This window comes from Rhinoraja longicauda, chromosome 8 (genome assembly GCF_053455715.1).
Source record: "Rhinoraja longicauda isolate Sanriku21f chromosome 8, sRhiLon1.1, whole genome shotgun sequence".
NCBI classification, from domain to species: domain Eukaryota; kingdom Metazoa; phylum Chordata; class Chondrichthyes; order Rajiformes; family Arhynchobatidae; genus Rhinoraja; species Rhinoraja longicauda.
The window spans coordinates 5064702-5091771 of record NC_135960.1 but is presented as its reverse complement, the minus strand read 5'-3'; the positions used below and the strand labels follow the sequence as shown (position 1 = coordinate 5091771).

The window sequence follows — 27070 nt, the reverse complement described above, 5'->3', positions numbered from 1 at the left end:
TCCCGTACCTGCCTTCTCTCCATACCCCCTGATCCCTTTAGCCACAAGGGCCACATCTAACTCCCTCTTAAATATAGCCAATGAACTGGCTTCAACTACCTTCTGTAGCAGAGAATTCCACAGATTCACCATTCTCTGTGTGAAAAAAAACGTTCTCATCTCGGTCCTAAAAGACTTCCCCCTTATCCTTAAACTGTGACCCCTTGTTCTGGACTTCCCCAACATCGGGAACAATCTTCCTGCATCTAGCCTGTCCAACCCCTTAAGAATTTTGTAAGTTTCTATAAGATCCCCCCTCAATCTTCTAAATTCCAGCGAGTACAAGCCGAGTCTATTCAGTCTTTATTCATATGAAAGTCCTGCCATCCCAGGAATCAATCTGGTGAACCTTCTCTGTACGCCCTCCATGGCAAGAATGTATTTCCTCAGATTAGGAGACCAAAACTGTACGCAATACTCCAGGTGTGGTCTCACCAATGCCCTGAACAACTGCAGCAGAACCTCCCTGCTCCTATACTCAAATAGGCAGGTGGGTGTATGGAACAAGCTGCCAGTGAAAGTAGTTGAGGCAGGGACTATCTCAACGTTTAAGAAACGGTTAGACTGGTACATCGATAGGACACGTTTGGAGGGATATGAAGCAAATGCTGGCAGGTGGGACTAGTATAGCTGGGACATGTTGGCCGGTGTGGGCAAGTTGGGCAAAGGGCCTGGTTCCACACTGTATCACTCTGTGACTATGACTCCAAGGGATAGATCAGCCATGATTGAATGTTGGAATAGACTTGATGGGCCGAATGGCCTAGTTCTGTTCTTATAATATAAGCGTATGAATTAGCTGATGCCTGTGCAAGGCGCTCCATGGTAACAGCTGGGAAGCATATTCCACCAGTTAGTGTCGAGCCTCACAGATTGGCGCTGTGAAACTTTATTAACAGCTGGAATCAAGTGCCTCAGTGAGTCATTCAACATGAACTTTACAAGTGAAAATAAAATAACTAAAAATAAAGTCTCAAGAGAGGTAAAGGGACCAGGCTTAGCGCTGCACGTTATCTGCGTTAGATCGAGAGTTGATTCACATCCATCTGTGACATTTTCAGCTGGATGGGAACGTGTTATTTGAACAATGGGCAACACAAGATGAATTGCTCGAGTATAGAGCGATACATTGTGGAAACAGGCCCTACGGCCAACTTGCCTGCACCGGCCAACATGTCCCAGCTACACTTGTCCCACCTGCCTGCCTTTGGCCCATTTCCCTCCAAACCCGTCCTATCCATGTACCTGTCTAACTGCTTCTTAAACGTTGCGATAGTCCCTGCCTCAACTACCTCCTCTGACAGCTCGTTCCATGCACCCACTCCCGTTTGTGTGGAAAAAGTTACCCCTCAGATTCCTATTAAATCTTTTCCCCTTCACCTTAAACCTGTCCTAACATTGAAGAAACAGTTAGACAGGTATATGGATAGGACAGGTTTGGAGGGATATGGGCCAAACGTGGGCAGTTGGTACTGGTATAGATGGGGCATGTTGACCGAAAGTTGGGCCGAAGGGCCTGTTTCTACGCTGCATCAATCTGCCTCTAAGTCCTCTAGTCCTCCATTCCCTTACTCTGGGCATCCACCCGATCTATTCCTCAGTATGCAAAACATAGAATCTCACTATGGCATGTCACATGTGATAATAGACAATAGACAATAGGTGCAGGAGTAGGCCATTCGGCCCTTCGAGCCAGCACCACCATTCAATGTGATCATGGCTGTTCATTCACAATCAGTACCCCGTTCCTGCCTTCTCTCCATACTCCGCTATCTTTAAGAGCTCTTTCTAACTCACTCTTGAAAGCATCCAGAGAATTGGCCTTCACTGCCTTCTGAGAATTCCACAGATTTACAACTCTCTGACTGAAAAGGTTTTTCCTCATCTCCATTCTAAATGGCCTACCGCTTATTCTTAAACTGTGGCCCCTGGTTCTGGACTCCCCCAACATTGGGAACATGTTTCCTGCCTCTAACGTGTCCAATCCCTTAATAATCTTATATGTTTCAATAAGATCTCCTATCATCCTTCTATTTTTCAGTGTATACAAGCCTAGTCGCTCCAGTCTTTCAACATACGACAGTCCCGCCATTCCGGGAATTAACCTAGTGAACCTACGCTGCACGCCCCCAATAGCAAAAATATCCTTCCTCAAATTTGGAGACCAAAACTGCACACAGTACTCCAGGTGCGGTCTCACTAGGGCCCTATACAACTGCAGAAGGACCTCTTTGCTCCTATACTCAACCCCTCTTGTTATGAAGGCCAACATTACATTGATGTATCTATTAAAGGATCATAACTACTACATACCAACTATTAAAGTATCATAAGATCATACGAGATAGGAGAAGAATTAGGCCATTCAGCCCATCAAGTCTACTCTGCCATTCAATCATGGCTGATCTATCTCTCGAAACCCCATTCTCCTGCCTTCTCTCCATAACCTCTCAGATAGATAGATAGATAGATGGATAGATGGATAGATAGATGGATAGATAGATAGATAGATAGATAGATAGATAGATAGATAGATAGATAGATAGATAGATAGATAGATAGATAGATAGATAGATAGATAGATAGATAGATAGATAGATAAATAGATAGATAGATCGATAGATTCCTTACCCGTTTCTGACTGCAGCCCATGATAAGGTAGGTCTCGATGTTGTGGTCCTTCAGGTAAGCGTTCCTGTCACCTCCGAAACCTGCCTCCACCTCGTAGTCCCCGTTCAGGTAGTTGAGCGTGGCTTTGGTGATGTGGATCCGCCTGCGGGGAGGCAGAGAGACATGGTTCAGGCAGCGCACAGACCGACAACATGGTGGCCATGTGATGGGAACATGGACCTGCCAGCAACCTCCAGAGCACACACACACACACACAGCGCCGGAGTAGCTCAGCGGCTCAGGCAGCATCTCCAGAGAACACGGATGGGCGACGTTTCATGTTCACAAGTCACAGGAGCAGAATTAGGCCATTCGGCCCATCAAGTCTACTCCGCCATTCAATCGTGGCCGATCTATTTTGGAAGTGGGTATACGACGAATGAAATGGAAGAATCATCAACTCCGTTATAAACATCTACCTATATCATTGTGGCTAAAGGGATCAGGGGGTATGGAGAGAAGGCAGGTACAGGTTACTGAGCTGGATGATCAGCCATGATCATATTGAATGGCGGTGCAGGCTCGAAGGGCCGAATTGCCTACTCCTGCACCTATTTTCTATGTTTCTATGTTTCTATCATTATAGATCAACTTTAACATGGAATAACACTTCTCAAAAGGGCATCTGATTAATACCAAGCTGTGTGTGGAATTGTTCATGTTCACAAGTCACAGGAGCAGAATTAGGCCATTCGGCCCATCGAGTCTACTCCGCCATTCAATCATGGCCGATCTATCTCTCCCTCCTAACCCCATTCTCCTGCCTACCCCCCATAACCTCTGACACCCGTACTAATCAAGAATCTGTCAATCTTTACTTTAGAAATACCCAATAAGACCCTTCTTCAGATTGATTGTAAGGGGGGGGGGAGGGAGGGAGGAGGAGCAGGTCGAAGCCTGGCAGGTAATAGGTGAGGATTACTGTCTCTTCCAGCCCTCTTTCTCCCCCCCCCCCAACCCAATCCACCTCTACAATCAGTCTGAAGAAGGGTCTCAATCCAAAACATCACTGATCCATGTTTTCCAGAGATGCTGCCTGACCCGCTGAGGCACAGATAAAGTTGACAGTCAGCTCCTTGTGTGTTTTTTTGTACACCAGTACCTTGCTTCTACTAAATCCTGAGCAGTGAGCTTAACAGAAAGGGCTAAAGGACACAAAGTGCTGGAGAAACTCAGCGGGCCAGGCAACATCTCTGGAGAAGTGTGTAAGAGGGAACTGCAGGTGTTGGACTTAAGAATGTGGGTAAGGCAAGGCAGCTGAGGAAATTCAGAGTGTCTCTGAGGATCCTTCAGTGCTTCTACTCTGGGGCTGTAGAGAGCATCCTGTCCGGCAACATCACAGTCTGGTTTGGGAACAGCTCTGCCCAGGACAGGATGGCCCTGCAGAGAGTAGTGCGTTCGGCTGAACGCACCATGGGAACTACACTCGCCCCCCTGCAGGACCTATACATCAGGAGGTGCAGATCCAGAGCCAGCAACATTATGGGGGACCCCTACCACCCCAGCAACGGACTGTTCCAGCTGCTACGGTCAGGCAAACGCCTCCGCTGTCACGCTGTGAAAACGGAGAGGATGAGACGGAGTTTCTTCCCACAGGCCATCAGGACTGTTAACTATTATATCTCCAGGGACTACATTTTTTTCTGTATTAATTTTAATTTTTATGCTGTAATTGTAATTTTTTGCACAATCTGCAGGCATTGCCACTTTCAGTGGGTATGGGGAGAAGGCAGGAGCGGGGTACTGATTGAGAATGATCAGCCATGATCACATTGAATGGCGGTGCTGGCTCGAAGGGCCGAATGGCCTACTCCTGCACCTATTGCCTATTGTCAATTGTCTATTTCACTGCACATCTTGTATGTATATGTGACAAATAAACTTGACTTGACTTGACTTGGGTCTCGAACTGAAAAGTCACCCATTCCTTCTCTCCAGAGGTGCTGCCTGTCCCGCTGAGCTACTCCAGCTTTTTGTGCCCGGCATCTCCGGAGAACATGGATGGGGAGAACATTTTGGGTCAAGACCCTTCTACAGATTGGCTGCACATAAATGGGGAGCATTGGCATCATGTTTTCTCTAGAATGCCGGAGGTTGCGAGACGATCTGGCAGAAGGATCTCTACAGAAGGATCTTAGGTGCACAAAATTCCATGAGAGGAATAGATCGGGTAGATGCACAGAGTCTTTTACCCAGAGTAGGGGAATCGAGGACCAGAGGACATCGGTTCAAGGTGAAGGGGAAAGGATTTAATAGGAATCCGAGGGGTAACTTTTTCACACAGAGGGTGGTGGGGTGTATGGAACGAGCTGCCAGAGGAGGTCGTTGAGGCTGGGACTATCCCATCGTTTAAGAAACAGTTGGACAGGTACATGGATAGGACGGGTTTGGAGTGTTATGGACCAAGTGTAGGCGAGTGGGACTAGGGTAGCTGGGACATTGTTGGCCGGTATGGGCTGGTTGGGCCGAAGGGCCTGTTTCCACACTGTATCACTCTATGCTGAGTTACTCCAGCATTTTGTGAATAAATACCTTTGATTTGTACCAGCATCTGCAGTTATTTTCTTACACTAAAGATAGTCCGAGGGTCACCAATGAGGTAGTTAGTAGTTCAGCGCTGCTCTCTGGTTGTGGTTGGATGGTTCAGTTGCCTGATAACAGCCGGGAAGAAACTGTCCCTGAATCTGGAGGTGTGGCGTTTTCACACTTCTGTACCTTTTGCCCGATGGGAGAGGGGAGAAGAGGGAGTGGCCGGGGGTGAGACTGGTCCTTGATGATGCTGCTGGCCTTGCCGAGGCACCGTGAGGTGTAGATGGGGGTCAATGGAAGGGAGGTTGGTTTGTGCGACGGTCTCAGCTGCGTCCACAATTCTCTTACAATTCCTTGCGGCCTTGGGCGGAGCTGTTCGGAGCTCGTGGGCGGAGGGTCATGGCTGACGGTTCCACTGTGCCGCGCTTTGGTTTAAGTTTAACCCTTACCCTGCTTTGCCGCCGGCCTCCATCTGGTTGGCCAGGGTGACGTCGTTTGACCACACGTCAAACTGCCACTTGCGGAGGCCCAGCACGCCGCAGTGCACCCGTCCGCTGTGGATTCCCACCCGCATGTTGACGTTCACACCCGTCACCTCCCGCACCAGCCTGCCGGACAAAGGAGCACAGAGCATCGTCGTTAGTTCACTTCAGTTTGCTTTAGCCTGCGAATGGATCGATGGCAATCATTTAGATTTTTTTTAGTTTTCGAGATACAGAGCGGAAACAGGCCCTTCGGCCCACCGGGTCCGTGCCGCCCAGCGATCCCCGCACAATAACACTATCCTACACACACTAGGGACAATTTTTACATTTGCCCAGTCAATTAACCTACGTACCTGTACGTCTTTGGAGTGTAGGAGGAAACCAAAGATCTCGGGGAAACCCCACGCAGGTCACGGGGAGAACGTGCAAACTCCGCCCGTAGTCAGGATGGAACCTGAGTCTCCGTCGCTGCATTCGCTGTAAGGCAGCAACTCTACCGCGGCACCTCATGCATTGTCTTTCTGCCAGAGGGTAGACACAAAATGCTGGAGTAACCCAGCGGGTCAGGCAGCGTCTCGGGAGAGAAGGAGTGGGTGACGTTTCGGGTCTCGACCCTTCTTCAGACTGAGGAAGGGTCTCGACCCGAAACGTCACCCATTCCTTCTCTTCCGAGATGCTGCCTGACCCGCTGAGTTACTCCAGCATTTTGTGTCTACCTTCGGTTTAAATCGGCATCTGCAGTTTTTTTTCCCTACATACTTGTCTTTCTGCTGACTGGTTAGCTCGTAACAAAAGCTTTAGCCTGCACCACAGTACATGTGACAATAAACTAAACTGAAACTGAGACTGAACTGACTTTATTGTCGCGTTCACTGAGGTACAATGAAAAGCTTTTGTTGCGTGCTAACCAGTCAGTGGAAAGACAGTACATGATTACAATCGAGCCATTTACAGTATACAGACACACGATAAGGGAATAACGTGCAAGGTAAAGCCAGTAAAGTCCGATCAAAGACAGTTCGACGGTCACCAATGAGGTAGATGGGAGGTCAGGACCGCTCTCTGGCTGTGGTAGGATGGTTCAGTTGCCCGATAACAGCTGGGAAGAAAGTGTCCATGAATCTGGAGGTGTGCGTTTTCACACTTCTGTACCTCTTGCCCAAAGAGCCGTCACAAACAACGCTCAGATTTCCCACACAAACATTCCACAGTCCCGTACCACAGGGACTAGGTGAGTTTGACTTTAGAGAGTCTTTGGAATGTGGGAGGAAACCTTCCCGGTCACAAAGCGGGAGAACGTACAAACTCCGTACAGGAAGCGCCCGTAGTCAGGATCGAACCCGGGTCTCTGGCGCTCTGATCCGGTTTAGGTTTATTCGTTTAGTTTGGAGATACAGCACGGAAGCTGTTCCCTTCGACACACTGGGTCGGTACACTAGCACTATCCCACACACGCACTAGGGACAATTTATTACTTTTACAGAAGCCAATTAACCTACAAAACTGTACGTCTTTGGAGTGTGGGAGGAAATCGGAGCACCTGGAGAAAACCCGCGCGGTCACAGGGAAACATAGAAAATAGGTGCAGGAGGAGGGCATTCGGCCCTTCGAGCCAGCACCGCCATTCACTGTGATCATGGCTGATCATCCACAAAGTGCCTGCCTTCTCCCCATATCCCTTGATTCCACTAGCCTCTAGAGCTCTATCTAACTCTCTCTTAAATCCATCCAGTGATTTGGCCTCCACTGCCCTCTGTGGCGGAGAATTCCACAAATTCACAACTCTCTGGGTGAAAAAGGTCCTTCTCACCTCAGTTTTAAATGGCCTCCCCTTTATTCTCGTTCAGTAAAAATGATTTTTGTTCAGTTCGAATGACAATAAAGGTATTCTGCATTCTGTTCTGTATTCTAGGACTGCGTGGCCCCTGGTTCTGGACTCCCGCAACATTGGGAACATTTTTCCCGCATCTAGCTTGTCCAGTCCTTTTATAATTTTATATGTCTCTCTAAGGGAGAATGTACAAACTCTGCACAGACAGCACCCGTAGTCGGGATCGAACCCGGGTCTCTGGCGCTGTGAGGCAACAACTCTACCGCGGCGCCCCACTGTCCCTCCCCCATGTCATTGTGAAGGTGGGGGAGGTGCTGGTGAAAAGTCGCTTCACACTCAAACCGCCGGGCCAGGGATTATGCTCGCGGGAAAACAGTCCTGACACTGCAAGAGTGGACAGGCTTCAGAGAGCCTGTCCCTGTTACTGCAGAGGAACTGTCTATGCAGTTGTAAACACCAGGATCACTTTGAGGAATTAAAGGACAGAACAGAGAGTCAGATACTAACTCGTCCAGAACGCTTACTCTCTGCGAACTCACATCTGAAAGCATTTCCTGCAGCCTTTATTAATCGGCCAAAATCCAACTTGGATAACTCGTTAAATTAAAAACCAAACTCTCGAGAGAGAGAGAGATGTGTCCAGCTCATAAATGATAGCAGCAGAATTAGACCATTCGGCCCATCAAGTCTACACCGCCATTCAATCATGGCTGATCTATCTTTCCCTCTTAACTCCACTCTCCTGCCTTCTCCCCGTAGCCCTTGGCACCCGTACTAATCAAGAAGTTCTTTTCCGTTTAGTTTAGTTTAGAGATACAGTGCGGAAACAGGCCCTTTGGCCCCTCCGAGACCGTGCCGACCGGCGATCCCCGTACACTAACACTATCCTACACTCACTGGGGACAGCTTACAATTATACCAAGCCAATTAACCTACCCTATCATGATTTTGTATACTTCTATTCAGTTTAAAGTGAAATGGTTTAAATTTAATTGGAACTTAAAGGGGTATTTTTTTCACTCAGAGGGTGGTGGGTACATGGAACAAGCTGCCAGAAGAGTTGGGTTTATTATTGTCATGTGTACCGAGGCACAGTGAAAAGCTTTTTTGGTGCATGCTGTCGAGTCAGCAAAACGACCAGAAGTTATTAATCAGGCCATGGATACAGGATAAAGGGCACAAAAGTGCAAGACAAAGCCCAATAAAGTACGATTAAAGATAGTTCGAAGGTCTCCAATGGGGTGGATTAGTATGGGTTTGATTAGTTTAATTAGGTTGTCAGGGGTTATGGGGAGAAGGCAGGACATTGGGGTTCAGAGGGAAAGATAAATCAGCCATGATTGAATGGTAGAGTAGACTTGATGTGCCGAATGGGTTAATTCTGCTCCTCTAACTTATGAACTTAGATGGGAGGTCTAGTTGGTGACAGAATGGTTCAGTTGCCTGATAACAGCTGGGACGAAGATAGACACAAAACGCTGGAGTAACTCAGCGGGACAGGCAGCATCGCTGGCGAGAAGGAATGGGTGACATTTTGGGTCAAGGCGTCTCGACCCATTCCTTCTCTCCAGAGATGCTGCCGGTCACGCTGAATTACTCCAGCTTTATGCGTCTATCTTTGGTTTAAACCAGCATCTGCAGTTCCTTCCTACAACAACAGCTGGGAAGAAACTGTCCATGATTCAGGAGGTATGTGTTTTCACACTTCTGTACCTCTTGCCTGATGGGAGAGGGTCAAAGGCATGCAGGTTTGTAGGCTACTTGGCTTCTGCAAATTGTCCTGCGTGTGGAATAGTAGCAGTGCACTATTAGCTGGCCGGCGCAGACCTGGTGGGCCGAAGGTAGGGTTGCCAACTTTCTCACTCCCAAATGGGGGACAAAAGGTGACGTCACCACCCCGCGCCCCACGTGACCTCACCCAGCCAGCGGCCAAGTGTTCTTGCTCCATCAATGGCGGCCGTCCAGCCGGGAGGCGGGTTGCTACGCAACCTCCGTTAGGCGGTGCCTGGGCCTACACTGTCCGGGCCTACAGCAGCCCGAGGGCCTACATTATCCGGGCCTACAGTGTCTGGGCCTACAGTGTCCGGGCCTACAGTAGCTGGGCCTACAGTGTCGGGGCCTATAATGTCCGGGCCTACAGTAGCCGGGCCTACAGTGTCCAGGCCTACAGTGTCCGGGCTACAGCAGCCCCCGGGCCTAATACGGGACAAGGGCGTTCCCGTAAGAGACTAACCAATTTAGCCCAATACATGGGATGTCCCGGCTAATATGGGACAGTTGGCAACCCTAGCCGAAGGGCCTGTTTTCTGCGCTCTATCTCAAAAGTGTAAAGTTACACCAGGCACTGTTTTTTTCTTCTTCCAGGAACCCTTTGCACATCAGTCGTGAAGGGAAACAGAACGAACGACACAAGAGTAAAGTTTGAGATGACCTCGAGTTAATGGAGAATACAAGTTGGGGAAGTTGACACAGGGTGGGTCAGAACAGAGCCGTTAATAACATGGTTTTGGATGAGAGGGAGGAGGTCAGTGGGGAGGGAACGGTTCAGTAGAAACATCACAGTGTGCTCGCGATTAGCAAAATCCCCCGCGTCATGATGATGAGGCGCATTAGACATGAGACCCACAAACATCAGGAAGTTAATGATGCTATCATCACTGTCTCTGCCTGTCCCTAACCTTCTGGGTCGGGTTCAAATGAAAATGTCACGCAAATTAATGAGCAGCTTGTCTGCCATTAGGAACTGTCTCCTTTCAGACGAGCATTTCACTGCGGACACTAATTAGTATCGAGGGAATCAGCCTTGATCACTTGATAATGCACAGTGGAAACGCTGACTAGATTTGACGGTGAGAAGAGTCTCGCAGTTGAGTACGTGTTTTGTCAACAGCCCGGCTGGGAATTACCGTCAGGAATAAGACAAGTGTGTCAGATCACGAGGGGAATAGATAGGGCAGATGCACAGGGCCCTGGTGAGACCGCACCTGGAGGAAGGATATTCTTGCTATGGAGGGCGTGCAGCGTAGGTTCACTAGGATAATTCCCGGAATGGCGGGACTGTCGTATGTTGAAAGGCTGGAGCGATTGGGCTTGTATACACTGGAATTTAGAAGGATGAGGGGGGATCTTATTGAAACATATAAGATAATTAGGGGATTGGACACATTAGAGGCAGGAAACATGTTCCCAATGTTGGGGGAGTCCAGAACAAGGGGCCACAGTTTAAGAATAAGGGGTAGGCCATTTAGAACGGAGATGAGGAAGAACTTTTTCAGTCAGAGAGTGGTGAAGGTGTGGAATTCTCTGCCTCAGAAGGCAGTGGAGGCCAGTTCGTTGGATGCTTTCAAGAGAGAGCTGGATAGAGCTCTTAAGGATAGCGGAGTGAGGGGGTATGGGGAGAAGGCAGGAACGGGGTACTGATTGAGAGTGATCAGCCATGATCGCATTGAATGGCGGTGCTGGCTCGAAGGGCTGAATGGCCTACTCCTGCACCTATTGTCTATTGTCTATTGTCTATTGTACCTTGTGCAGCTTGCGTCTCCTAATTTGAGGAAAGACATCCTCGCTATTGAGGGAGTAGGTTCACCAGGTTAATTCCCGGGATGGCGGGACTTACGTATGATGAAAGAATGGGTCGACTGGGTTTGAATTTAGAAGGATGAGAGGGGATCTTATAGAAATACGTTAAAAAATTTAAGGGACTGGACAGGGTAGATGCAGGGAAAACGTTCCCCATTGTAGGGGAGTCCAGAACCAGAGGGTCACAGTTGAAGAATAAGAGGTCGGCCATTTAGGACTGAGATGAGGAAAACCTTTTTCAGCCATCTGTGGAATTCTCTGGCACAGAAGGCAGTGGAGGCCAATTCACTGGATGTTATTCAAGAGAGACCACCTTCAGCTGAAAGAAAACCCACTTCCTGGCGACGGGGTTGGTGAGGGAGGGGTGAGGGGGTAGCAAAGGAGAAAGGTCGCGGCACTTACGAGATGGCCTCAATCATATCCACACCCATCTCGACGCAGCAGTGGGCATGGTCTGCTCGAGCCTCAGGTAGGCCCGACACACAGTAGTAGCAGTCACCCAGGATCTTGATCCGCAGGCAATGGTTCTCCTGAAGAACGGAAGAAGAAACAGCGTCGGGGATGAGTTGATTCACCAAATTTAAATCTCAGAGTGAACCGGGCTTTAAGCGTATTGTGAGTGTTTTCAGTTCAGTTTCAGTTTAGTTTATTGTCACGTGTACCGAGGTACAGTGAAAATGGTTTTTGTTGCGTGCTAACCAGTCAGCGGGAAGACAATACATGATTACTATCAATCCATTTACAGTGTACAGATACATGATAAAGGGAATAACGTTCAGTGCGAGGTAAAGCAGACAAAGTCGGGTCAAGGATAGTCCAAGGGACATCAAAGAGGCGGATAGTAGTTCAGCACTGCTCTCTGGTTGTGGTAGGATGGTTCGGTTGTCTGATAACCGCTGCAGAAAGGCTTTGGAGAGGGTGAGGCCTTTGTGAAAGGCTTGGATAGAGTGAATGTGGAGAGGATGTTTCCACTAGTGGGAGAGTCTAGGGCCAGAGGTCATAGCCTCAGAATAAACGACATACCTTTCGATAGAAGGTGAGGAGGAATTTATTTCGTCAGAGGGTGGTGAATCTGTGGAATTCTTTGCCACAGAAGGCTGTGGAGGCCAAGTCAATGGATATTTTTTTAGGCAGAGATAGATAGATTTGATTAATACAGGTGTCAGGGGTTATGCAGAGAAGGCAGCGGAATGGGATTAGGAGGGAGAGATAGATCAGCCATAATTGAATGGCGGAGTAGACTTGTTGGGCCGAATGGCCCAATTCTGCTCCAATCACTTATGAACTTATGCGAAGGGTTTTGTGAGCATTTCTGGTTGCCCTATTACAGAAATGATGTGGAGGCTTTAGAGCAAAGATACCAGAGGAACAAGATGGACCACTGAAGTGTAGTACGCAAAGGAACCATTTTAGTAGGCAAAACCCACCATTCGCTATGCCTCTCGCAGTGCAATCAGTGTTTTGGGGGAACATTCTGTGTGATGATACCATTAAAATGCAGAACATATCTCATCTATCAATTCGCAGATTTTTGTTATTTTTCTTTTTAAATGTTTCTGCAAGTTTCTGCCTACTACGGTTTTTAGGGTCGAGTGGTCCATCTTGCTCCTCTGGTATCTTTGCTTCGGAGAGGGAGCGGAGGTTTTGAGGAACAATAGACACAAAGTGCTGGAGTAACTCAGCGGGTCAGGCAGCACCGCTGAAGAAAGAGGATTGGTGACGTTTTGGGTCGAAGCCCTTCTTCATATTCGTACCAGAATGATGCCTGATAAGTAATATTCATCAACTTAAATGCGGTAGGTAGCACAGTGGTGCAATGGTAGCGATGCTGCCTCACAGTGCCAAACAGAGGGTATGTGGAACGAGCTGCCAGAGGAGATAGTTGAGGCAGGAGCAATAATATTTAAAAGATAGTTGGACGGGCAGATGGACAGACAATAGACAATAGGTGCAGGAGTAGGCCATTCGGCCCTTCGAGCCAGCACCACCATTCAATGTGATCATGGCTGATCATCCACAATCAGTACCCCGTTCCTGCCTTCTCCCCGTACCCCCTGACTCCGCTACCCTTAAGGTTTAGGCAGGAAAGGTTTAGAGGAATATGGGCCAAAGGAAGGCAGATGGGACAGGTGTAGATGGGGCATCTGGGTCAGCATGCACATGATGGGCTGAAGGGGTTGTTTCCGAGCCTGATAACTGAGAGATACAGCGCAGAAACAGGCCCTTCGGCCCACCGGGTCCGCGCCGACCAGCGATCCCCGCACATTAACAATATCCTACACCCACTAGGGACAATGTTTACATTTATACCAAGCCAATTTACCTACAAGCCTGTACGTCTTTGGAGTGTGGGAGGAAACCGAAGATCTTGGAGAAATCTCATGCGGGTCACGGGGGGGACCGTACAAACTCCGTACAGACAGCAGCACCCGCAGTCGGGATAGAACCCGGGTCTCCTGGCGCTGCGTTCGTTGCAAGGCGGCAACTCTACCGCTGCGCCACCGTGACCGCCCTAGAACTGTACGACTCAAAGTCAAGTATGTGAGTGAAATGCAAGTGCGGAGCAGAAATGTTGTTTGTTGGAGAATAGCTTTCCTTTTAAGGCTCGGGTGGTAACGACAGGCCAGACGACAGCTGGAAAGGATAAAATGGGAGCAGAGCGGTCCGGGGGAGCAATTACTTACTGCTGCAAGCTTGTCGAATCTGGCAAACAGTTCGTTGAGAGTCATGACCAGTTCTTGAGCCATGCACTGAGAGGCCAGGCTGGTGAATCCTTCAATGTCTGCAAAGAGGATGCTGCAAAAAGACAGGCAACGAGTTAGAAACATAGAAGCATAGACAATAGGTGCAGGAGGAGGCCATTTGGCCCTTCGAGCTAGCACCGCCATTCAGTGTGATCTTGGCTGATCATCCACAATCAGTAACCCGTGCCTGCCTTCACCCCATATCCCTTGATTCCGCTGGTCCCTAGAGCTCTATCTAACTCTCTTTTAAATTCATCCAGTGAATTGGCCTCCACTGCCTTCTGTGGCAGAGAATTCCACAAATTCACAACTCTCTGGGTGAAAACGTTTTTTCTCACCTCGGTTTTAAATGGCCTCCCCTTTATTCTTAGACTGTGGCCCCTGGTTCTGGACTGGCCCAACATTGGGACCATTTTTCCTGCATCCACCTTGTCCAGTCCTTTCATAATTTTATACGTCTCTCTAGGAACCCCTCTCATCCTTCTAAACTCCAGTGAATAAGTAGATGTGAGGGGGAATAATCCACAACCATCAACGTTTATGAGCAGATTTAGGCCATTCGGCCCATCAAGTCTACTCCGCCATTCAATCCTGGCTGATCTATCCTTCCCTCTCAACCCCATTCTCCTGCCTTCTCCCCATAACCCCTGACTCCTGTACTAAACGATAGGTACGGCACGGCGGTAGAGTTGCTGCCTCACAGCGCCAGAGACCCGGGTTCGATCCTGACTACGGGTGCCTTCTATACAGAGTGTGCCATGCTGCCAGAGAAAAGACTGTACATGATTACCATATAACATATAACCATATAACAACTACAGCACGGAAACAGGCCTGTCCGGCCCTACCAGTCCACGCCGACCATTCTCCCTGACCTAGTCTCATCTACCTGCACTCAGACCATAACCCTCTAATCCCCTCCTATCCATATACCTATCCAATTTACTCTTAAATAATAAAATCGAGCCTGCCTCCACCACTTCCACCGGAAGCCCATTCCATACAGCCACCACCCTCTGAGTAAAGAAGTTACCCCTCATGTTACCCCTAAACTTTTGTCCCTCAATTCTGAAGCTATGTCCCCTTGTTGGAATCTTCCCCACTCTCAAGGGGAAAAGCCTACCCACGTCAACTCTGTCCGTCCCTCTCAAAACCTCTATCAAGTCCCCCCTCAACCTTCTACGCTCCAAAGAATAAAGACCCAACCTGTTCAACCTCTCTCTGTAGCCTAAGTGCTGAAACCCAGGCAACATTCTAGTAAATCTCCTCTGTACCCTCTCCATTTTGTCGACATCCTTCCTATAATTTGGCAACCAGAACTGCACACCATACTCCAGATAGCCTTCTGTGGCAATGAATTCCACCGATTCACCATGCTCTCACTAAAGAAACTCCTCCTCGTCTCCAACCTAAAGGAACGTCCTTTAATTCTGAGGATGGAGAAAGTTGATGGAACCAGCATCAATTCAAAATAGAATGGTGATGGGCACCCATAGAACATAGTACATGGCAGGCTTCTATTAAATCGGTAAGTAATTAAGTGATCCAAACCATGTAATAATGTCATCATGAAGTGATCTTTTCTCAGCAGTTCACTATTGCACTAAAACAAAAGAATCTGCTATTCTTCTTAGTTTAGCTTAGTTTAGTATATTGTCACATGTACCGAGGTACAGTGAGAGTTTTTTGTTGCATGTGAACCAGTTAGCTGAAAGATTATACATGATTACAATCAAGCTGTCCGCAGTGTGCAGATACAGGATAAAGGGAATAACGTTCAGTGCAAGATAAAGTCAAGTCAAGTCCGATTAAAGATAGTCCGATGGTCTCCAATGAGGTAGATAGTAGTTCAGGACTGCAATCTAGTTATTGATAGGATGGTTCAGTTGCCTGAAGACAGCTGGCCTGACCTTTAATTATAGATCATAGAACGTCATGATATGCGCGTATATATCATATCATAATATTCCTATAACATTGGCACCATGTGATAGGAAAGATATTGTCAAGCTTGAAAGGGTTCAGAAATGATTTACGAGGATGTTGCCAGGACTAGAGGGTGTGAGCTATGGGGAGAGGATGAGCAGGCTTGGTCTCTATTCCATGGAGCGCAGGAGGATGAGGGGAGATCTTATAGACAATAGACAATAGGTGCAGGAGTAGGCCATTCAGCCCTTCGAGCCAGCACCGCCATTCAATGCGATCATGGCTGATCACTCTCAATCAGTACCCCGTTCCTGCCTTCTCCCCATACCCCCTCACTCCGCTATCCTTAAGACCTCTATCCAGCTCTCTCTTGAAAGCATCCAACGAACTGGCCTCCCCTGCCTTCTGAGGCAGAGAATTCCACACCTTCACCACTCTCTAACTGAAAAAGTTCTTCCTCATCTCCGTTCTAAGAGATGTATATAATCGTGAGAGGAATAGATCGGGTAAGACGCACAGAGTCTTTTGCCCAGAGTAGGGGAATTGAGGACCAGAGGACATAGGTTCAAGGTGAAGGGGAAAAGATTTAATATTCATCCGAGGGGTAACTTTTTCACACAAAGGGTGGTGGGTGCACGGAACGAGCTGCCAGAGGAGGTAGTTGAGGCTGGGACTATCCCATCGTTTAAGAAACAGTTGGGCAGGTACATGGATAGACAATAGACAATAGACAATAGACAATAGGTGCAGGAGTAGGCCATTCAGCCCTTCGAGCCAGCACCGCCATTCAATGCGATCATGGCTGATCACTCTCAATCAGTACCCCGTTCCTGCCTTCCCCCATACCCCCTCACTCCGCTATCCTTAAGAGCTCTATCCAGCTCTCTCTTGAAAGCATCCAACGAACTGGCCTCCACTGCCTTCTGAGGCAGAGAATTCCACACCTTCACCACTCTCTGACTGAAAAAGTTCTTCCTCATCTCCGTTCTAAATGGCCTACCCCTTATTCTTAAACTGTGGCCCCTTGTTCTGGACTCCCCCAACATTGGGAACATGTTTCCTGCCTCTAATGTGTCCAATCCCCTAATTATCTTATATGTTTCAATAAGATCCCCCCTCATCCTTCTAAATTCCAGTGTATACAGGCCCAATCGCTCCAGCCTTTCAACATACAACAGTCCCGCCATTCCGGGAATTAACCTAGTGAACCTACGCTGCACGCCCTCCATAGCAAGAATATCCTTCCTCAAATTTGGAGACCAAAACTGCACACAGTACTCCAGGTGCGGATAGGACAGGTTTGGCGGGATATGGACCAAGCGTAGGCAGGTGGGACTAGTGTAGCTGGGGCATGTTGGCCGATGTGGGCAAGTTGGGCCGAAGGGCCCGTTTCACACTGTATCACTCAATGACAGTCCAGTCATTGTAACAGTACAGTGCAGGAACAGACTCTTTGGCCCACAATGTGTGTGCAAAACATGATGCCAAGATACACTGATCTCATTTGTCTGTTCATGATCCATATTTCGCTATGCCCTGCTCTTCCTTGCATTATTACGGTCTGGTTATCTGGTATTACTGATAATTTATTGTATTCATAAGTGATAGGAGCAGAATTAGGCCATTGGGCCCATCAAGTCTACTCTACCATTCAATTTTCCCTGACTAAAGAAATTCCTCCTCATCTCCTTCCTAAAGGAACGTCCTTTAATTCTGAGGCTATGGCCTCTGGTCCTAGACTCTCCCACTAGTGGAAACATCCTCTCCACACCCACTCTACCCAGGCCTTTCACTACTCGGTAAGTTTCAATGAGGTCCCCCCTCATCATTCTAAACTCCAGCGAGTACAGGCCCAGTGCTGTCAAACGCTCAGCATATGTTAACCCACTCATTCCTGGGATCATTCTTCTAAACCTCCTCTGGACCTTCTCCAGCACCAGCTTATCCTTCCTCAGATATGGGGCCAAAAATTGCACACAATATTCCAAATGTATTATGTATTACATATTTATATATTCTGCTGTTTTGTTAATGGACAACTTTCACACAACTATGTACAGGCACATTTGATTTACACATTTTGGAGTAACGTGCTTATTCATTTAATACCAAAGCCTGATTTACTGTAATAATATGCTCAAAGTTATACCTGGCAGTGCTGTCATATATATGTTGAAGTTACCCAGTTTTGGTCATTAGACTTTGGAGATAGAGCGCGGAAACAGGCCCTTCGGCCCACCGAATCCGCTCCGACCAGCGATCCCCGCACACTAGCGCTATCCTACACACACATTAGAGACAATTTACAATTTTACCAAAGCCACTTCACCTACAAACCTGCACGTCCTTGGAGTGTGGGAGGAAACCAGAGCACCTGGAGAAAACCCACATGGTCACGGAGAGAAGGTACCAACTGCACAGACAGCACCCGTAGTCGGGATCGCTACCTATGCCACAGCGCCATCCCAAAACGTCACCTATCCATGTTCTCCAGAAATGCTACCTGACATGTTGAGTTACTCCAACACTTTGTGTCCTTTCGAAAGACTTGCCTATTTTCAAGGAGGCGAGCCCCGAGCAAATCACGATGTGCCTGCCCTTGTATTCCTCGATCGCTCTGCTCCACAACACTCCAAAAACACTCTGCTGTTCACTGTGAAGATCCTGCCCTGGTTTGACTTCCCAAAACGCACAGTGTCGCTGTGGTAGAGTCGCTGCCTTGCAGCTCCAGAAACACGGGTTCAAGCCCGACTACGGGTGCTGTCCGTACAGAGTTTGTACGTTCTCCCCGTGACCTGCGTGGGTTTTCTCAGGGAGCTCTGGTTTCCTCCCACACTCTAAAGATGTACGGGTTTGTAGGTTATTTGGCTTGGTATCATTGTGAATTGTCCCATGTGTGTAGAATAGTGTTAATGTGCAGGGATCGCGGGCCCGGTGGGTCAAAGAGCCTGTTACCGCACTGTATCTCTAAACTAAACTCAACCAAGCAATACGGTAGGAAGGAACTGGGGATACTGGTTTAGACCTAAGATAGACACAAAATGGTGGAGTTACTCAGCTTGTCAGACAACATCTCTGGAGAAAAGGAATGAGGTGACGTTTTGGGTCGAGCCCCTTCTTCAGAAGAATGGACCCTTATCCAGTCTGAAGAAGGGTTTCGACCCAAAACGTCACCTATTTCTTTTGTCCAGAGATGCTGCCTGACCTGCTGAGTAACTTCAGCGGTTTGTGCACTATTAACTCTTGACAAAGCAACACCTTGTAGTGGGTGCGGTCACCGCGGTAATCAGGCCAGACGCCAGGTGAGTAGTTAATATACTTTATTACCTAAGGCACCAAACACCGCACTCAAGAACTCGTGAGTCGACACACCCAAAACATTTTATAGTCCCAGACCACCTGACCCAAGGGAACTGACCCAGGAAGTGACCTAATCCCTCCCGTCCACTGCCGAGTGGAATGACCAAGGGAGTGGCCTAGCCCCCGGGCGCCGCCACAGGACCCCCCCCCCCCAAAGAACCGAAGGCACGAAACGGACAGGGGGACGGACGAAACGGCCAGCCCGTGTGCGCGCCACGGCGGGCGCAGGAACCGGAACCACCCCGCCAGGGGAAGGCACCCGCGGGAATTCCGGGGGTAAGGGCCGGGACGCGGGACGACCCCGAGGGCGAGGTTGCGCCAGTAGAACCGGCTGGCTAACGTCCACGTGCGCCGGCTTCAGCCGCGAAAGAGAGACCGTCTCAGGACGACCCCCCATGTCCAACACGAAGGTGGCAGAGCCCCGCTCCAGCACTTTGAACGGTCCCTCATAAGGCCGCTGAAGGGGTGTCCGGTGGGCATCCCGACGCAGGAAAACAAAAGGACAAAAGTGTGAATTGTGAGGAAGATGCAATAAGGCTGCAGGGTGACTTGGACAGGTTGTGTGAGTGGGCGGATACATGGCAGATGCAGTTTAATGTAGATAAGTGTGAGGTTATTCACTTTGGAAGTAAGAATAGAAAGGCAGATTATTATCTGAATGGTGTCAAGTTAGGAGGAGGGGGAGTTCAACGAGATCTGGGTGTCCTAGTGCATCAGTCAATGAAAGGAAGCATGCAGGTACAGCAGGCAGTGAAGAAAGCCAATGGAATGTTGGCCTTCGTAACAAGAGGAGTTGAGTATAGGAGCAAAGAGGTCCTTCTACAGTTGTACCGGGCCCTGGTGAGACCGCACCTGGAGTACTGTGTGCAGTTTTGGTCTCCAAATTTGAGGAAGGATATTCTTGCTATGGAGGGCGTGCAGCGTAGGTTCACTAGGTTAATTCCCGGAATGGCGGGACTGTCGTATGTTGAAAGGCTGGAGCGATTGGACTTGTATACACTGGAATTTAGAAGGATAGGGGGGATCTTATTGAAACATATAAGATAATTAGGGGATTGGACACGAGGCAGGAAACATGTTCCCAATGTTGGGGGAGTCCAGAACAAGGGGCCACAGTTTAAGAATAAGGGGTAGGCCATTTAGAACAGAGATGAGGAAGAACTTTTTCAGTCAGAGAGTGGTGAAGGTGTGGAATTCTCTGCCTCAGAAGGCAGTGGAGGCCAGTTCGTTGGATGCTTTCAAGAGAGAGCTGGATAGAGCTCTTAAGGATAGCGGAGTGAGGGGGTATGGGGAGAAGGCAGGAACGGGGTACTGATTGAGAGTGATCAGCCATGATCGCATTGAATGGCGGTGCTGGCTCGAAGGGCTGAATGGCCTACTCCTGCACCTATTGTCTATTGTCTATTGTCTATTGACAGTCCTGCAGGGCGGAAGGGACATGTGACCGCACCGAACCGTGGCGAGACGTCGGCACTGGCGCCAGCGAGCCGGGGGCTAGGCCACTCCCTTGGTCATTCCACTCGGCACTCAGTGGACGGGAGGGATTAGGTCACCCAGGCCCGGCATTCGGAGGATCCGGGTTGCCCGCTCGGCCTCGCAGAGGCCGAACTGCTGACGGAGGAAGGCTTTAAGGGCCACGTACTTATCGGTCGCCACGTGGTCAGCGCCCTCGACCCGGCCACAGCGCGCCTGGTCCGACCCTTCCTCCGCGACCCCCCGGCGACCGATAAGTACGTGGCCCTTAAAGCCTTCCTCCGTCAGCAGTTCGGCCTCTGCGAGGCCGAGCGGGCAACCCGGATCCTCCGAATGCCGGGCCTGGGTGACCTAATCCCTCCCGTCCACTGAGTGCCGAGTGGAATGACCAAGGGAGTGGCCTAGCCCCCGGGCGCCGCCACAACCTCGCGCTTATCTGAATGAATTATCTGACAGGTTAAATGAGTTGGGGAGCATTTGCTGCTGTTAAAGCGATAAATCTAAATATTTCCGTCCAATTCCACGTCTGACTAATTGGATTTCACTGGAAATGTTCACAGGAAAAGGTGTCCTGCAATCTCTTGACTGAGAATAATCACGTAAATTGCCCTGTGACAAGAGTTTGAGGGTGACTGCCAAGCCTCACCCTCTTCACCGAATGTTTATACACTCTCCGAGCTTTCCGTTGAAGAGGTCCTCTGGGCAAGTTCCCTCCTTAATTTAGTTTAGTTCTGAGATACAGCGTGGAAACAGGCCCTTTGGCCCACCGAGTCCGCACCGACCAGCGATCCCCACACATTGACACTATCCAACGCACGCAAGGGACAATTTACACTTTTAACCAGCCAATTAACCTGCTAACCTGCACGTCTTTGGAATGTGGGAGGAAACCGAAGATCTCGGAGAAAAACCCATGCGGTCACGGGGAGAACGTACAAACGCCGTACAGACAACATCCGATGTCAGGATCGAACCTGGGTCGATGAAGCTGTAGGGCAGCAACTCTACCTCTGCACCACCATGCCACCTTGTTGCTCGGAGGAGGGTCTGTGCTGTAGGGAGAGGTTGAGTAGGCTGGCACTCTATTGCTTGGAACGCAAGAGGATGAGGGGTGATCTCATAGAGGTGCATAAAATCATGAGTGGAATAGATCGGGTAGACGCACAGAACCTGTTGCGCATTCAATGTGATCATGGCTGATCATTCTCAATCAGTACCCCGTTCCTGCCTTCTCCCCATACCCCCTGACTCCGCTATCCTTAAGAGCTCTATCTAGCTCTCTCTTGAAAGCATCCAGGGAATTGGCCTCCACTGCCTTCTGAGGCAGAGAATTCCACAGATTCACAACACTCTGACTGAAAAAGGTAGGCAAATGGGGTTAGCTTGGATGGAACATCTTGGTCAGCATGGATGAGCCTGTTACCACGCTGTATGACACTGGGACTGAATGCTGCTTGCTTGGCAGAACTTTCTGGAATTTTCAGATTTTGTCTCAGATTCCAGTATCTGAGCGACACGGTGGCGCAGCGGTAGAGTTACTGCCTCACAGCGAATGCAGCGCCGGAGACCCGGGTTCGATCCCGACTGCGGGTGCTGTCTGTACGGACTCCCCGTGACCTGCGTGGGTTTTCTCCGGTTTCCTCCCGCACTCCAAAGACGTGCAGGTTTGTAGGTTAATTGGCTTGGTAAATGTAAAAATTGGCCCTAGTGGGTGTCAGATAGTGTTAGTGTGCGGGGATCGCTGGTCGGCGCGGACCCGGTGGGCCGAAGGGCCTGATTCCGCGCTGTATCTCTAAACTAAACTAAACTAAAAGTCTGCAGCTTCATTTCTTCCCCCCCCCCCCCCCCCACCCCACCCTAATCATTTCTGCTGTGTTAACGCCCAGTTTGCAAAGAGCTTTTCTTTTTGGACAACTTTTTGCACAGTTAAGTCGCAATGACACATGAAACAGGATGGAAGATTCCAGAAAGCACTTTCACCGGTCCCGCATATCTCGAGTTAAGTTCTAATCTGAGTTGCTGAACAAGTTCCAAGAAGTACAATTTGTTCTATTTAAGTGTTCTATTTAAGTGACTCTCCCTGTATTTTACAGTGAGTTTGATGAGGACTCAGTAGTCCAACTATGCAATTAATGTCAGTCAGCTTATCAAGCAGCAAAGCAGTCTGATCTGACAAAGCATAGACTTGCAGTTTGCAACACTTACCAATGTCTCAGGACCCCTTATAGTGAAAGGCCTGGACAGAGTGGATGTGGAGAGGATGTTTCCACTAGTGGGAGAGTCTAGGACCAGAGGGCACAGCCTCAGAATTAAAGGACGTTCCTTTAGGAAGGAGATGAGGACGAATTTCTTTAGTCAGAGGGTGGTGAATCTGTGGAATCCCTTGCCACAGAAGGCTGTGGAGGCCAAGTCAATGGGTATTTTTAAGCCAGAGGCAGATAGATTCTTGATTAGTACGGGTGTCAGGGGCTATGGGGAGAAGGCAGGAGAATGGGGTCAGGAGGGAGAGATAGACCAGCAATGATTGAATGGCAGAGTAGACTTGATGGGCCGAATGGCCTAATTCTGCTCCTATTACCTATGAACATAGTAATTCACAAGTCTCGCATGCCTCGAGTGTTCCCACTCTGTATTGAAGGCAGAAACAGGGAACTGCAGATGCTGGTTCACACAAAAGGGCACAAAGTGCTGGAGTAACTCAGCAGGCCAGGCAGCATCTCTGGGGGACATGGATAGGTGACATTTCATGTCATTGGGTGATACAGCCTGGAAACAGGCCCTTCGGCCCAAACCGACCAACATGTCCCATCTGCACCAGTCCCACCTGCCTGCGTTTGGCTCATATCCCTCCAAACCCGTCCTGTCCACGTACTTGCCTAAATGTTTGGAGGGATGTATGACCCCATGACATGAATTGTCACCGATCCATGTCCTCCAGAGACGCTGCCTGACCCGTTAAGTTTCTCCAGCACTTTGTGTCCTATATTGAGGGCAAGTCTACAAACAGCAAGCTCCTGCAACACTACAGTAGGAGGAACATTCCTCCCATCTACACTAGTCCTGCGTTTGGCCCATATCCCTCTAAATCTGTCCTAATCATGTCTAAATATTTCTTAAACGTTGCGATAGTCCCTGCCTCAACTACCTCCTCTGGCAACTCGTTTCATACACCCACCACCCTTTGTGTAAAAAAGTTACCTCAGGTTCCTATTAAATCTTTCCCCCCCCTCACCTTAAAAACTGTCCTCTGGTCCTCGATTCACCTACTCTGGTCAGGAGGCTCTATGCGTCTACCCAATCTATTCCTCTCATGATTTTATACACCTCGATAAGATCACCCCTCATCCTCCTGCGCTCCAAGGAACAGAGTCCCAGCCTATTCAACCTCTCCCTGTAGCTCAGGGCTTCGAGTCCTGGCAACATCCTCGTAAATCTTCTCTGCTCCCTTTCCAGCTTGTAATGCCGTAGACGGAGTCCCAGTTGGTTGTCAATCAGGGAGCTCGTCGCTGTTTTAACCTGTTTAAAATAGCAGAAGATGGACACAAAATGCTGGAGTAACTCGGCGGGACAGGCAACATCTCTGGAGAGAAGGAATGGGTGACATTTCGGGTCGAGACCCTTCTTCAGATCATAAAACGTCACCCATTCCTTCTCTCCAGAGATGCTGCCTGTCTCTGCTGGAGTTACGCCACCATTTTGTGTCTATCTTCGGTTTAATAGCGGCAATCTGCAGTTCCTTCCTACACGCTGTTTAAAATAGCTTCGCCTTCACAAATCAGCTCCTCACAGCCTGCTGTCTGGTGGACCTCTTCCTTGTGATACACACCAGGCTGTCTGGAAGCTGGCTGCCCGTCGCTGCTGTTCTGCCAAGATGCATATTCAAGCTGTCACAGCTAATCATCTTAAAGCACAGTTTTAATGAGAAGCCAGAACCAGCCCTGCCTCAGCGGGTAGCAACTCTTGCTTCTGGGGCCTGAGACTTTAGTTTGGTTCGGTTTAGAGATACAGTGCGGAAACAGGCCCTTCGGCCCACCGAGTCCGTGCCGACCCGTGATCCCCCAGCACACTAACGCTACTCCACACACACACACCGGGGGACATGAATGTACATCTATACCAAGCCAGTCAACCTACAAACCTGCACGTCTTTGGAGTGTGGGAGGAAGCCGAAGATCTCGGAGTAAACCCAAGATAACATTCAGTCAACTCCGATTAAAGATGTTCTGAGGTTCTCCAGTGAAGTAGATAGACAATAGACAATAGACAGGAGGAGGCCATTCGGCCCTTCGAGCCAGCACCGCCATTCAATGTGATCATGGCTGATCATTCTCAATCATTCTCCCGTTCCTGCCTTCTCCCCATACCCCCTGATTCCGCTATCCTTAAGAGCTCTGTCTAGCTCTCTCTTGAATGCATTCAGAGAATTGGCCTCCACTGCCTTCTGAGGCAGAGAATTCCACAGATTCACAACTCTCTGACTGAAAAAGTTTTTCCTCATCTCAGTTCTAAATGGCCTTCCCCTTATTCTTAAACTGTGGCCCCTTGACAGTCCTGCCATTCCGGGAATTAACCTAGTAAACCTACGCTGCATGGGAGGTCAGGACTGTTCCCTAGTTTGTGATAGGATGCTAGCGGCTGATAAGTAGAGCAGATGTGGAGAGGATGTTTCCACTAGTGGGAGAGTCTAGGACCAGAGGGCACAGCCTCAGAATAAAAGGACGTACCTTTAGGAAGGAGATGAAGCGGAATTTCTTTAGTCAGAGGGTGGTGAACCTGTGGAATTTGTTGCCACAGAAGGCTGTGGAGGCCAAGTCAGTGGATATTTCTAAGGCAGAGATCGGCAGATTCTTGATTAGTACGGGTTTTAAGGGTTATGGGGAGAAGGCAGGAAAATGTGGTCGAGAGGTGAAAGATAAATCAGCCATGATTAAATGGTGAAGAAGACCTAATGGTTCGAATGGCCTAATTCTGCTCCTATGATTTATGAATTTACAAACTGATGGAGCCACTAGCTGCCTCTTAGCGCCAGAGACCCCGGCTTCGATCCTGACCTCAGTTGCTGCCAGGTTCCTGAATGGATCCCCAGGTAGAGTGAATTCCACAGATTCACCACCCACTGGTGAAAGAAATTCCTCCTCATCTCCTTTCCAAAAGTTACGTCCTTTAATTCTGAGGCTGTGTCCTCTGGTCCTGGACTCTCCCACTAGTGAAAACATCCTCTCCACATCCACTCTATCCAGGCCTTTCACTATTCGGTACGTTTCAAAGAGCCCCCCCCCCCCCCCTCATCCTTCTAAACTCCAGCGAGTAGATTTAGATTTTTTTGAGACACAGCGCGGAAACAGGCCCTTCGGCCCACCGGGTCCACGCCGCCCAGCGATCCCCGTGCATTGACACTACCCTACACTAGGAACAATTTTTTTTTAAACATTTGCCCAGCCAATGAACCTACAAACCTGTACATCTTTGGACTGTGGGAGGAAACCGAAGATCTCGGAGAAAACCCACGCAGGTCACGGGGAGAACGTACAAACTCCGTACAGACGGTGCCCGTAATCAGGATCGAACCTGAGTCTCCGGCGCTGCATTCGCTGTAAGGCAGCAACTCTACCGCTGTGCCACCGCAGGCCCAATGCTGTCAAACGCTCATCATAATTTAACCCTCTTCGGTCAGAGGGTGGTGAATCTGTGGAATTCTTTGCCACAGAGGGCTGTGGAGGCCACAAGTCAGTGGATATTTTTAAGTCAGAGATAGATATTCTTGATTAGTACGGGTGACAGGGGTTATGGGGAGAAGGCAGGAGAATGGGGTTAGATGATTGAATGGCGGAGTAGACTTGATGGGCCGAATGGCCTAATTCTACTCCTTTTTCTTATGACCTAATGAACCCAATCATCCCCTGGGATCATTCTCGTAAACCTGTTCAGGTTATCCCACGTTCTCATCCATTCCCTACACACCAGGGGGCAATTTACAGAGGGGCAGTTAACCTACAAGCCTGCACGCCTTTGGAATGTGAGACGAAACGTGGGCAGCCGGAGGAAACCCACGTGATGGCGGGGAGAGCGGGCAAACTCCACACAGGCAGCAACCTGATGTCAGGGTCGATCCTGGGTCTCCAGCGCTGCGAGGCAGCAGCACTACCAGCTGCGCCACCGTGCTGCACTTGACCGAGTTACTCCTGCATTTTGTGTCTTTCCAAACTCCCTACAGGCGGCAGCACTGGTGGTGGGGATGGAACCTGGGTCTCCGGCGCTGTGAGGCAGCAGCACTAACCGCTGCAGCGCTGTGCCGCCTCTGTTCAGGTGGCACGCTGGGCGGCAGCCCGGCTTCTGGAGTGCCTGGGGGGCCGTGAACAGCTGGTTGCTGTCCTGTCTGCGGGCAACGACACTGCCTTTCAACCTCAGTCAAAAAACTAAGTCTGAACCATTTC

General features: G+C 49.2%; 1 protein-coding gene across 1 annotated transcript in view; it reads right to left on the bottom strand.

The window, feature by feature from the left end:
• Positions 1-27070, bottom strand: part of adcy5 (adenylate cyclase 5) — a 283781-nt gene that overhangs the window by 84402 nt on the left and 172309 nt on the right. The window contains exons 4-7 of the mRNA XM_078403292.1: positions 13818-13929; positions 11536-11663; positions 5688-5846; positions 2671-2812 (exon numbers count right to left, since the gene is read on the bottom strand). Of these exons, the coding sequence (XP_078259418.1) occupies positions 2671-2812; positions 5688-5846; positions 11536-11663; positions 13818-13929 (541 nt within the window). The remainder of the gene's footprint in view (positions 1-2670; positions 2813-5687; positions 5847-11535; positions 11664-13817; positions 13930-27070) is intronic.